Consider the following 13,752-nt stretch of genomic DNA (forward strand, 5'->3'; position numbering starts at 1 on the left):
GATTAGACAAATCTACTAAATAATTGTTGATGTAACCAAACCCCAAAAACAAACAAAAGATTACTAATCAGTTTTACTGAAGATTTAAAGGCTCAGATGAACCCAGCAACAGCATGATGCACTTGCTCAAAAAATTTTATATATGGCACTTATAGCAACATAATAGTATTCATTGGCAATACTGGGTAATGATCAAGAACATCGTGGTCCTCTTCTACCTGCTCTGGTTAAAAAGCACTGAAAGGTGTCTTCTAAGAGCCACATTTTTAAGAAGGGCTCTAAAGGACTAGGAAACACCTAGAGGAGAAGAATGGGGAAGGAAATGTAGGAGGACCCATGTGATCTTTAGGCCAAAGAGAAAATCAAATGAAGGATGTGACATATGTCTTCAAATTTGTGTAAGAAATTATCCAGAAGTTAAAATTTGGATCCAGTCCATAGACTTGTTCTTTATAAGGTTTTTTTAAAAATTGGAATCAGTGGCCAACATTTAAAAAAAATCAGATTTTGCATACGAGTTTTGGTTTCTAGCTTACAAAGGCAGAACTTTTGAGCAGTTGCAATCATTCCATAATCACTTTGAAGTGGAAGGATTTCTCTGTCTCTGGAGATGTCTGGCAATGTCCAAGTAGAGGCTGGATGATTTCTATGGTTGCTCCCAAGGTTCTCTGATTTTATAAATTAAGTTGAAATAACTTATTTAGGCCCTTACTGAACTTTTTTTTTTTTTTGAGACGGAGTGTCACTCTGTCACCGAGGCTGGAGTGCAGTGGTGCAATCTCAGCTCGCCGTAACCTCCCCTCTGGGGTTCAAGCAATTCTCCTGCCTCAGCCTCCTGAATAGCTGGGATTACAGGCACCCTCCACCACACCCGGCTAATTTTTTTTTTTTTTTTGTATTTTTAGTAGAGATGGGGTTTCACCATGTTGGCCGGGCTGGTTTTGAACTCCTGACCTTAAATGATCTGCCCGCCTCGGCCTCCCAAAGTGCTAGGATTACAGGCATAAGCCACCGAGCCCAGCCCATTTCTTTCTTAAAACAATTTATTTAAAGCTGACTCTTATGAAGTGATTTAAAGTCAGTGATGACATTTCCCCTGAGTATCCTCAGCCCACCAGATCCAGTCTCAGTCCTTTCTGACCAGCTCCTTGCTGAGGCCAACCTCTACTGATAGTGTCAATGGATACCTTTGACCTGTGGCTTCCAGTTAGGTTGAACCTATGGGAGTCAGTTGCCAGAGATGAAAGGCAGGAGAAGAGTATGGGTTGAAACCCTTGTTCCTCTGGCTTCCTCCTTGCTGGGTTGCTGAGGGTTGACTATATCCCTCTACCAAAGGCCACAGCATGTGCTGGACAGCCCTCTCTTCAGTCTCAGCTATATTCTGCAAGGTAAGGTAACTGATCTAGGATGGTAATACCTCCCATTCATGTTAGCCCCAGGTCTCGCACCTTTCCTTAATGGTTTCTCCTAATTCTGCCAATGCCTCCCTAAATAATTACATTATAACATTTCCCTTAGTCTATCGGCTTGTGCCATGTGTTTCCTGCCAGAAGCTTAACCAAAAAACAGTTTGTTACAAAGCCAGTGGCAACAATCATTGTGGTGTTATATCAGATTTCTGTCACCAAAGGTTAAGACACCAACAAGCACTTCTTACTGGCATGGTGGTGAGCCCAAAAAGTTCAGAGGTTTCAGAAGCTTATTGCTAGAGCAGCTTACACACTGGGTAAATGACTCAATATATACTAGGAACAACAACAAAAAAACCTTTGAGATAAATTATTTTATGGTTAAAAGTGTTCATGGAACATGACTTAGCTATAAGTTTTGGGTCACTATTGTTCTTTACTTTGTTGTTGAAAATGTATAGAGACTGGAAATGAAAGCACATCTTGAAAATCTCTGTAGTATAAAAATAACTCTTCCAGAAAGCTTCAAACTATATAAAACAGTGCTATACTTCTTCCTCCTTTACCCCCTCCACCATCCAATTCACTGTAACGTTCAATTTTATTTTGAAGAAATGGCTGAAAGACAAATTGCCTTACAACAGGTCTTCTATGAAATACGGGAGAAGGCTGCTGACAGAGCAAGTTAAAAATGGCAGTGTTCACAATCTGGAAAACATCTGCCTTGCCCCGAACTGTAAACCACCACGTTGCAGAATATGGTTTGTGACAAACTGGAGCCCAGGGTGGGTGTTTGTAAGATTATGGGACAAGTCAAGGCTATTCAGGCACAAAACTGGGCAATGCGCCCTTTGGCAAATTGTTGCAAGCCAGTGACTTAAAAGGAAATACAAAAGCAATAGGCCAGGTATGAAAACTCCAAATGGAGCCAAATGGTTCACCACTTTTCTTATCATGGATACTCTTTGGTGAAGCCGGTTTAGGAGTAAAAACAATACTGCTGCTTGGAACTTTTATTTGGTAGAGGGAGAAACCTTTACTTAGAGGAGAAACAGACATGCTGGCATGGCTAGGAGAAGAAATGTGACCTCAGGATTTGATCAAGGGTAAAATAAAGGCCCATGGTTTAAATATAAAAATACCAATACGATTGAGATTCTGCCTTCCCATACAAATCAAGAAAGAAACAAATAGGGGATCTAAATGAGAGACAGAGAGAAAGAGAGAGAGAGAACATAAGTCTTGTGGTATTAATAAAATACAACCAAAGTAAAATGGACAGATTGTTGCAAAAGGAGTTCTCAGAGGTATTGACAGTTTCCACAGCTACACCCCCAGAGCTGCATAGAAAAGCAATGATAAAGGGCTACAGTGAAATGGTGAACTTAGGCAGTGTGCCTAGATGCCAGTTAGAAAGAACTTAGGCAAAATGCTTCTTTCTCAATTTAGTTTACACCTATCCCAAGATATTTGACTTGGAAGGTGACCACAACAAAAGGTGAAAGCATAGTGAATGAAGCTTTGCAGGCAGAGAAGATGGCCAACTTTGAGGACTGGAGGAGACATGGGGCTTCCAGAAAGAGAAGAGATGGGACTTAATGGGAGAAGGGCACACCCTGTGAGGTGTGGGTGGAGCTGCTGGGGAGCTAATCTATATCAGGGCTGCATCTAAGAGGAGCACAGTAGGGTCTCTCAGAGTAGATATCTTTGTGGCTGGGGGCTTCATTCCTATATCCCTGGAGCTGCAAATAAGAATATCAATGGGCAGCATCCCAAAGACCCAGAGAGATCATAATGATCAAAGGGAAAGGGAAAATAATAAAGGAATGTGTGTTCCTCTGAAATAATCAGGACTCTATTGTTTAAGCAGTTATGGCATGGTAGATGGAGGAATGGATATGAAATTCTATGGAATTGGTTTGAATCTTGGCTTCAGTAAAAACAACATTGCCCGTTTTTCCTTTAGGAAAATGGAGATGACACCTTTATCTTGTGTTTACCGTGTGGATTAAACCAATTAATTCAACACATTTTATTGAGCACCAACTAAGTCCTAGGCTAGATGCCGGCACAGATATCTTAGCACAGTATTCAACAAGCAGTAGTCATCATTAAAATGCCACGCACATAAGAGCAGACATAAAACTGGGAACTATATGACAATACTTAATGTGATTCATATTTTTTTTTCCATCTGATTCCTTCATTAGATTGTAGGCTACACAAGGGCATGGTCTGATTTAGCTTGTTCACAGGGTCTGAGACACAGTAGAAGCTCAACATATATTGGTTTCTGTGAGTGAATGAATAAATAATTAGTAATTCTAATTGTTAGATGCCTGTGACATGAAAGAAAAGACATGGAGGATGAGAAGCCAGGTCTTGCCCAAACCAACTTTTGTCTTTTTTTTTCACTTTCTCTAAGCACTGTCTGGGCATATGCATATAATCCTAGCCAAGCCAATTCCCAGAATTTACAACAGCCATATTTGATTGTACTTAATTTTATATTCTGCTCTGGAGTGAAGGTTCACAGATAAAACAATCTGCAGCAGACTGTTCTCAAGCGTCTTTATTAGAGAAAGTACAACAAACGTTCACATTTTCTATTTAATTAGGCCTATGCTTCTTTTAGCTTTACTTAGTTGAAACTAAAACAAAAGTTATCAGTAGGAAAATGAGAAACCCCATGGAGATTCTGAAATCTCCTTAACTTTGAGTTAGCTAAAGAATGCAGGAATTTTCCTATGAGACTCTGTCTCATTCAGGATGGAGGAGAAAAAGGGCTCATTTCAAATCTGCCCCACTAGCTTACAACTCACTGTAAAATGAAGTTATTCTCAAGTTTTATCTGTTTACACACACAAAAACACATACACAACATACATGCATAAACCACAGTTTAAAAGGCTGAGTACAGATGTGAGTCCTGGGTCCACTTCTTATTAACCATGTGACCTCGGACACATGTTACTTAACCTCTCCAAGTCTCAGTTTTCTTTCTTGGGTATAATAAAACCTACTCCTAGGGGGATAGAACTATTTAAACATGAGATAATGCCTAAAAGTGTCAGCAGAGTTTTCAGCTCATTGTAAGCATACAATAAATGATAATTACTATTGAATATTATTGTTATTCTATAGTTTACAATTGTACAGTGTAGAAAAGAGTTCCTCAACCCCAACATTCGACATTTTGGGCTAGATGATTCATTGTGTGGGCTGTTCTGGGTACTGCAGTGTGTTTAGCAACATCCCTGACCTCTACACAACAGTTGCCAGTAGCATCCCCCAACCCCACCCACTTGTGATAACCAAAATCTCTCCAGAAATTGCCAAATGTTCCCTGGAAGATGAAATTGCCCCTGGTTGAGAATCACTGGTGTAGAACAAAGAGCAGTGGTCCTAGAGATAGGAGACCTGGTTTCCATGAATTCATTTGTGATCTTAGGTAAGTCTTCTCACTTCTCTGGGCCTTGATTTTCTCATATGGTAAAACAGGGCTGGAAATTCCTACTTGATCTTTCATGGTTTTGTGACAATGAAATGAGAAAAAAAAAATCAAATGCCCCAAAGGAGTTATAAAAATAGGATTCCATGATGATCAGTTTGTTAGAGGTGGGCTGAGGGCGACTGGGAGAAGACACGCATACCCCTGAGCACAGCTGATGCTGACCTGCTGTCTTCTCAGGAATCCCACCTGGGAGCTACTGGCCCTCCAGCAGCTTATTGATCATATGTCAAGGCTTCCCTGTTCCTTTAATGGATATATTCATGGCTTGGCTTGAAGAATTCAAGAGGAACTGCTTTGTTTTAAAATAAAATGAAAATGTTCTTTAAAAAAAAAATCTAAGTGGTGAAAACTGCCTTGTCATCTCTATATTTAACTTTCATCTAAATTCATCTCTCATGTGACTAGTATTAACCAGTCCTCAGGATTTTCACTGTGTCCTCTGCACATATATTCAGAAAAGAAATATTCCAAGGGTTTTCAACATTGCTATACTGATTAATACTAAGATAATAACACACTGAGTAATACTATGATAGAGTTCTTCATCAGCACGGGAAGATTTTGATGTCATATCATATAATGGAAATCGGCATGATGTAATCCAGAGGTGGAACCAATCATCATGCTTGTATTTATTTCAGAAAAATCTTCAAATGAGAGATAGCAGAGTGTCTGGTAAAAGAGCATGAGCTTTGAGTTTGGTCAGAGCTCTATGCAGACAGTGGTTGGCTGTGTGATTTAGACAAGTCCTGTAGCCCCTTTGAACCTCAGTGAAATATGTTAATCATACCTACCCCACAGCATGGTTGTGAATTTTAAATGGAGATGAATATGTAAAGCACCAGGCACCATGCAGGCACATAGTAGGTATCCTGTAGATGTAAGTGATCTCCCTCTTTCTACTCAGTCTGAAAGACCTTTCGAAGGTTTCTTTCATCCCTCCTAGCGTGGGTTTGATCTGGATGCTGCAGGAAGGGCATCGAAATGAAAACGAGTACTTTTTAGGTATAATTTGTAGTCCTTGCTTAAACTAATCGTAATAGAGCTTGAGTCCTTGAATCAGAGTATCAATATGTCTTCCAGCTTCTGGACAAATTACTTCCCTGCTTCTGATAGGCATTGGTTGGAAATTAAGGGTCAGAAGTCACCCAAAGAACAATAGTGTTTACCTAGGGTGGAACGAATAATGCTTTTCTTTTCTTTCTTTCTTTTTTCTTCTTGAGACTGAGTCTCGCTCTATCGCCCAGGCTGGAGTGCAGTGGTGCGATCTCGGCTCACTGCAACCTCCGCCTCCCAAGTTCAAGCGATTCTCATGCCTCAGCCTCCCAACTAGCTGGGATTACAGGTGCATGCCACCACACCTGGCTAATTTTTGTATTTTTGGTAGAGACGGGGTTTCACCATGTTGGCCAGGCTGGTCTTGAACTCCTGACCTCAAGTGATCTGCCTGCCACGGCCTCCCAAAGTGCTGAGATTACAGGCGTGAGCCACCAAGCCCAGCCCATTTCTTTCTTAAAACAATTCATTTAAAGCTGGGCATGGTGGTGCATGCCTGTAGTCCCAGGTACTCAGGAGGCCAAGGCAGAAAGATTTATTGGGCCCAGGAGTTAGAGACCAGCCTGGGCAACATAGCAAGATCCTGTCTCAAAAAACAAAGAAACAAAACAAACCAATTCATTTGGTTTCCTCTGTACATCAACCAATAACCCGAAGTAGCACAGAAGAGTAGCAAGAAGATGAGCTTGGAATCAGACAGACCTTCCATTTACTAGCTGGATGACCCTGGGGCTTTCTCAGCCTCAGCTTCTATATCAGCAAAAACAGGGTTCATAATACCTGTCAGAGTATGAGGATGAGGATAAAGAAAGCATGTGAAAACCCTAGCACTGTGCCTGGTGCGTGGAAGGTGCTTAGTAAGTACTGCTTTTATCCTGGACTCTCTTGCAGACTCTCATACCTTACCTGGTTTAGGAGAAGGAATGGGGCAACTAAGTAAATCTATGTTTTGTTTTTATTCCTTTCTTATCACTGTTGAAAATAACACGGAAAATGTCACAAATGAAGTGCAAACCATTACAAAATACAGAATAATTTTCCTTGAAATGATCAACAATGGCTCTGCAACAGGTTACTTTGTAATATGTATGAAAGTATATTAAAGCCCATATGAAGGTGTATGAAAGCCCAGCAACACAAAGGGGGTGTGGTGATCTTTCTAAAATTTGTTGTGTTCAACTTTCCGTAAAACCATTTTGCAAGTAAAGTCACTATAATAACAAGTAACAGGTAGGAACAAAATTATAGAATAAGAGTTTCTCAAATTTTCATCATTAGGGTTCTTTTCAATATTTTTAATACTTTTTCTTATGGATTTCTTTAGTATTTTTTTAAGCCCTTCCTCTTCTTTGTTCCATAACATTTGTGCTAACTTCTATTGCATCATACATACTGCATTGTAACTGACATACCTCAAAAGCATGAATCATTTTATTCCTCTTATAACCTCCCTACTCCATGGTGGGCTCTCAAACAATATTTGCTGAGCTGAGAGCAAGCATTTATTTACATATGTTGACTATGTGATAATTCGAATTGATTTATCTTTATATATTGACTATATAATAATAGATAATATGTACTGAACATTTACTATGTTCGGACATCATAGGGTTTTTCAGTTAACAACTAATTTATTCTCACAATAAATCCTAAGTGTATATCATTATTTTCTCATTTTACTGATAAGAAAAATGAGATTAGAAGGGGCTAAGAGCACACAGCTATTTCATTGAAGACCTGGGATTCAAACCCAGGCACTTAAACATGAGAACCCATGTCCTTACCTATTACAATAAACTGCTTTTACTACAAACTATATATTTATTGTTTACCTGTTATTGTTGCCATTAAGCAGATTCATTTTGCTCTCTAGAGAGAGAGTATGCTTAGTGGAAAGAGCCAACAGGTTTGGGAATCAGGCTGACCTGAGTTAAAATCATGATTCAGTCACCAATAGCTGAGCGTCTTTGAGCAAACCTCTTAATTCTTACTGAGTTTCAGTTTTCTTATCCATAACATGAGGATGATAGAAGCTGGATATGAAGATTGAATGAGGTGACAGAGGTAAGGTGTCTCACATAGGATCTGGCACATGGTAGCCACTCAGTTAGATCATTATTACATTAGGAACTGAGGCTACTGCCCCTGACCCAGGTCTAAAGCTAGCTTTCATTGTCTTGCACTGACATTTCCTTCTCTTTTGTTAAGTAGATATGCTCCTCTTTCCTTCAGGTGTCATGGCCTTACATGCCATCTGTATGCCAACATTTCCTTCGTATCCATCTCATCCCAGACCCTGACTTGAACTTCAGTCTGTGATATAAAACTGCCTCCTCAGTATCTCTTTTTGGATTTCTAAAAGGCATCTCAAACTCAGCATGAACAAAAACTCTTGATTCCAGCTCCCACTAAATTTATTCCTCCTATAGTTTTCTCCGTCTCAGCAAAAGGCAATTCCATGGAGAAGCTCCGGAGTCACTCTTGATTCCTTCCATCATTTATATCCCACATCTGATCCATCAGTGACTCCTCTTGTCTCCAATTTCAACACATATCCAGAATCTGCCCATGTGTCCCTCCGTCTTCCACTCCTCCTCCTGTCAAGGCCACTTTATCTCTCCCCTGCATTCCTGCAGTAGCTTCCCAACTGATCTCCTTGCTTTTGCTCTTGCATCCTTCCCACAGCCTAGTCTCAACCCAGCAGCCCAGGTGAGCCTTCAAACATATAAGTCAGGTCATGTCACCCTTCTGCTCAAAACCCTCTCATGCTTTCCCAACTCATTCAGGGTCAAAGCTTAAGTCCTCCAATGGCCTACACAGCTTTACATGATAGGGTCCTGTTACTTTCCCGACCTAATCTTCTGCTACTCTCCCTTTTGCTTGTTCCGCCTCCATGACTCCTTGCTTCTTTGTGGATGTGCTATGACTACTCCCTCCTTAGGATCCCTGGCGTCTCCCCATGCTCGGATGAGTAAGTACTTGGCACTTAGTAGGTACTCAACAAATATTCTGAATGAATGGCTTGAATAATCATCTGGTTAAACACAGAGCTCACTTTGTATTGTGGGTCCCATGACTATTGCTCTTGTTTGCCCACCCTCCTATCCTGTAGCTTTTGCTTTTCCAGCAGTGACATCCTGACTCTCCCACTATGCCTGGGAAACTTGGCATTATCTATGATATCTATGAGAACTAGGATCAGGAAGATGAATTAATTCCAAAATAGTTCCTAACTCCAGGTTTCACCAACATTTTCTTTTTTTTTTTCTTTTGTTTTTTGTTTTTTTTTTTTTGGTAGAGATGGAGTCTCACTATGTTGCCTGGGCTGGTCTTGAACCCCTGGGCTCAAATGATCCTCCTGCCTCGGCCTTCCCAAAGTGTTGGGATTACAGGTATAAGCCACCATGCTTGGCCCATTTTCATTATTTTCTCCAAACATTTTCTAGAAAAAGGAACAGTTAACTGACTCAGGAATTCCATTTTCTTACTAGATACCCATATGCTTCTTCTGCAGTATTAACAGACATAACGAAGGACACAGTTTACCCACAGATTGCCCTGGATGACCGAGTAATGGTTGTAGATTCATCCTGCCTTGTGGTGTTCTTTAGGCATACAGAAAACAATTTCTTCCTGCTTCCAATATTCCTTTTTTTGCTAAAAAGGTCCACTTGGACGCAGACCATTCTGGGTAACATCTTTTTCTATAAAAATCAATGTGATAAACTGTCTCAACTGTGCCTCTGGAGGGCTGGGTCCCTGTTACATCCACGAGTGCAATGGCTGCAGGTATAAAGGCAGCTGACTTCTTGAGAACGTGTTTTGGTACCTTACAAGGTGTTTTATGTAGAAACGGCAAGGTTTACCCTAAAACCAGATTGAGATCAAGCAAATACTGTCCATTTTCTTTGCCCCCCTTATAGGATTCTCCTAAATGAAGAGGGGTAGGATAGGGATCTTTAAAGGTGATTGAATACATTAGGGGCAATGACTTCTATTTACCGCAAGCTGGGATGTCACACAGATCAGACTTAAAGTTTTCATCCAAGGTGAAGCACCAGGGAGCTTCCTTCTGATTCCCTGGGTTGCGGCAGTAGGAATGGCCTCCATTCAGCTCTGGGAAACGAAGGGCGGTGAAAATGTGTGTGTGGGGATACTGGGAATTCCATGGCTGGCACTGGCGCCCTGATTTGGTCACACTGACGGTCCCCCGGTAGTCCACACCTGTGCTGTTATAACACTTGTGATCTGAAAAACACACAAAAACCCAAACAATTAGAAAGAAACATAGGAGATGCTGGAGCTCTCCTCCAGCCAGCAGTTTCTGGAGGGGAGGGCAGGTAATTAACCTCGTGGCCACAGCTTCCCTGCTGGTCAGGGGCCATGCAGGGCAGTCTCCCTGCTTTGCTGGGCTTGGACCCAGGGCCTGCCTTGCAGTTACATTCCTGGGAGGATTTAAAGCTTTTGCTTCAGGAATAAAATCAGTCTTCCAAAAGTATTTTTAACATTGAACACAGAAGAAATCGGAACTGGGGTGGGACCTGGGGGCACAGAAGTAATTTCCTAGTGAACGGTTCAAGGAAGGTTCAAGCCAAACTTTTCCTTCCATTCTGATTGACAGCCTTAGACATGAAATCATGTAATAAGGAATCTAGTTGGTATTGTAATTCACAGAACATGCTTATCAGAGGCTGTGCATTCTTGGTTTCTAACAAAAGTGGGGGCTATCTCTGTGCTGATGGGGTCGGCACCCTTGAGAAGCAGATCCCATTAAGTAGACCTCGCAGGTGGCCACAGGGGCTTAAAAGCACTGCAGAATCTATACAGTTGAACTGAATTGGAGTTTGGAGGAGTAATGACAATAATAATAATGTTGCTACTGAGCCCTTACCATGTGTTAAGCATTTTAGATGCATTCATTTACTTAACTCATAAAATAGTATTAACGATCAAAAGGAAACTAAAAAATTGCCGGTGAGATTAATTCTAGATGAAAGGGAAATGTACACTGAAATAGTCTTTTGCTTGGTGCTGTTGATGGGGTAGGGGATGGAGGCAAACCCATCTACATCTTTAAAATGGTGGTATGATATGGTTTGGGTCTGTGTCCCCACCAAATCTCATGTTGAATTGTAATCCCCAGGGTTGGAGGTGGGGCCTGGTGGGAGGTGACTGGATCATGGGAGCAGGTTTCTTGTGAATGGTTTAGCACCAACCCCCCGTGGTACTGTCCTTGGGATAGTAAGTTTTCATTCTCATGGCCATTTAAAAGCATGTGGCACCTCCCCGCTCACTCTCTCTTGCTCCTGCTCCTGCCATGTAAGAAGCTTGCTCTCCCTTCACCTTCTGCCATGATTAGAAGCTTCCTGAGGACTCCTCAGAAGCAGAAACTGCTATACTCCCTGTACAACCTGCAGAACCACACGTGAGCCAATTGAACTTCCTTTCTTTATAAATTACCCTGTCTCAGGTATTTCTTTATAGCAATGCGAGAATGTACTGATACATGCTATAATACACTTACCATTACATGTACCATTAGTGCATTTATTTAGTTCTTTCACAATATTGTACAACCTTCACCACTATAGGTTCTAGAACACTTATATTACCCTAAGAGGAAACCCCATATCTATTAAACAATCACTCTCCACTACCCCTAGCCTGGTAACCACTAATCTGAATTCTGTCTATATGGATTTATCTATTCTGGAAATTTCATATAAATGGATCATACAATGGTGTCTGGCTTCTTTTACTTAGTATAATGTTTTCCAGGTTCATCCAGGTTTGTAGCATGTATCTGTATTTCATTCCTTTTTATGGATAAATAATGTTTCACTGTCTGGATATACCACAATTTGTTTAACCGCTCCTCTACTGATGGCATTTGGGTCATTTCCACCTTTTGGCTATTGTAAATAGTGTTGTTATAAACATTCTCATATGAGTTTTTGTTTGAACATCTGTTTTCAGTTCTTTTGATTACATACTCAGGAGTAGAATCGCTAGGTCATATAGTAATCCTATGTTTAAGTTATTGAGAAACCAGCTCCAATATTTTAAAATTATTGTTTTCATGAAGCTTCTTGAAGATAACTATGTCTAATCCACCACCGAATGCTCAGGCACAGTACTCAGCCCATTGGAAAATAATTTGATTAACAGTATGAAAATCACTATGGGTCAAGGTCCAGTTTTCCCTGTGCCAACAGGTTGCTGACCCTTAGAAGAGCACAGAAGGTCCGGGGCTACCACTTACTTTTATTTATAGGATCTGCCATGGGAATTCCAATCCGGATACAGTTCGCAGCTTCTGGGCTCTCTGGCTGGGGGAGATCTTCACAGTTTGGCAGTTTCAGCCTCATCAGAATCATGGGATTTGATCTTGCAAAAATGTACTCTGTTTGACACAGGACATTCTCCAGGATTTCACATTCATCGCGACACAAGTCACGGGGCTTTGGGACGGATGAAGTTTCATCGCAGTACGGGAAGGCATAGTGGCACAGGGAAGGAATGGCGAACTGAGAACACTTATCAGATAAGTGACTGGAAGTGCCAATCATAGTGAAGGCAGCTGGAAAACAAACACAATTATTAACTCCCAGAGGCCAGGGTTTATCTTCTTTGGTTATCTAGTCAACGGATATCAGATATACACACACATTGCAAGGAATCTGCTGTGCTGAAACAGACAAGGCCCAGAGGAGATTCATTTCAGATGTCTAAGCAGCTTACTTTCACTGGCTTGAAAAAAACCATTTTGACTACAAAGTTAAAAAAACAGGATTAAATTACATATGTACCATTTCCTAATAAAAAAATTAATTAAGTTAAAGTACAATATATTTTTCATTTTTTGCTACAAAGCAATCGAACTTTGTGTTTCATCTGGTGCCTTTTATTAGTTTTGTGAGGCTTCTAAAACATTTGACAGCTGTAGGGACAGAACTTGTTTCCGCAGTGGCTGAACCTGAGCACAGGATCCAGTTCTGTGTCTTGCTGGATGACTTAGGGTAACTTGCTTAGTTTCTTTGTGGCTGGAATACTTTCTACTCCATCTTCTGAAAATGAGGCAACTCACTTGGAAGTTCTCAAAGAGCACAGTACAATTGTTCCAATGTGTATCATCGAATATTAGTGGTTCCTTAGCTTAATCTCTTACTAGTAGGGTAAGATGCACAAAAAGCGCACCAGCCTACCTTTGAATACCACTATTGACAAGGAGCTTACACCTCACAAGGAAACCTATGAGGTTGCTGATACATTATTTCCCCAAGTATGTTGCTCAGAACATTAATCATGTGAAATAGAATAGTGCTTGAGAAACAAGCCAACAAGTTTGGGAAACGCTGGGATAAACAAAGGTAAATGAATTTTTAAAAAAACTTTCCACCAGGCTGATACCCATTAGAAATCTCCAAGAGAGGATTTTTATAAATAGGTTACCAATTATTTACATCAAAACTTCCACTTTTTTTTTTTTTTTTTTGAGACAGCCTCACTCTGTCGCCCAGGCTGGAGTGCAGGGTTACGCTCTCAGCTCAGCGCAACTTCTGCCTTCCAGTTTCAAGGGATTCTCATGCCTCAGCCTCCCACATAGCTGGGACTACAGGCACGTGCCACCACACCCAGCTGATATTTGTATTGTTTTTTAGTAGAGATGTGGTTTTGCTATGTAGGCCAGGCTGGTCTCGAACTCCTGGCCTCAAGTGATCTGCCCACCTCAGCCTCCCAAAGTGCTGGGAGTACAGGAGTGAGCCACTG

At 41.0% G+C, this 13,752-nt stretch overlaps 1 protein-coding gene across 2 annotated transcripts in view; it reads right to left on the reverse strand.

The window, feature by feature from the left end:
- ROR1 (receptor tyrosine kinase like orphan receptor 1) overlaps positions 1-13,752 on the reverse strand; it is a 408,712-nt gene that overhangs the window by 28,864 nt on the left and 366,096 nt on the right. For both annotated transcript variants that reach the window (XM_063600720.1, XM_008958943.5), the window contains 2 exons: positions 12,245-12,562; positions 9,985-10,230 (listed from right to left, as the gene is read on the reverse strand). In XM_063600720.1, coding sequence (XP_063456790.1) covers positions 9,985-10,230; positions 12,245-12,562 — 564 coding nt within the window. The remainder of the gene's footprint in view (positions 1-9,984; positions 10,231-12,244; positions 12,563-13,752) is intronic.

Source organism: Pan paniscus, chromosome 1, assembly GCF_029289425.2.
Source record: "Pan paniscus chromosome 1, NHGRI_mPanPan1-v2.0_pri, whole genome shotgun sequence".
In the NCBI taxonomy this organism is placed as follows: domain Eukaryota; kingdom Metazoa; phylum Chordata; class Mammalia; order Primates; family Hominidae; genus Pan; species Pan paniscus.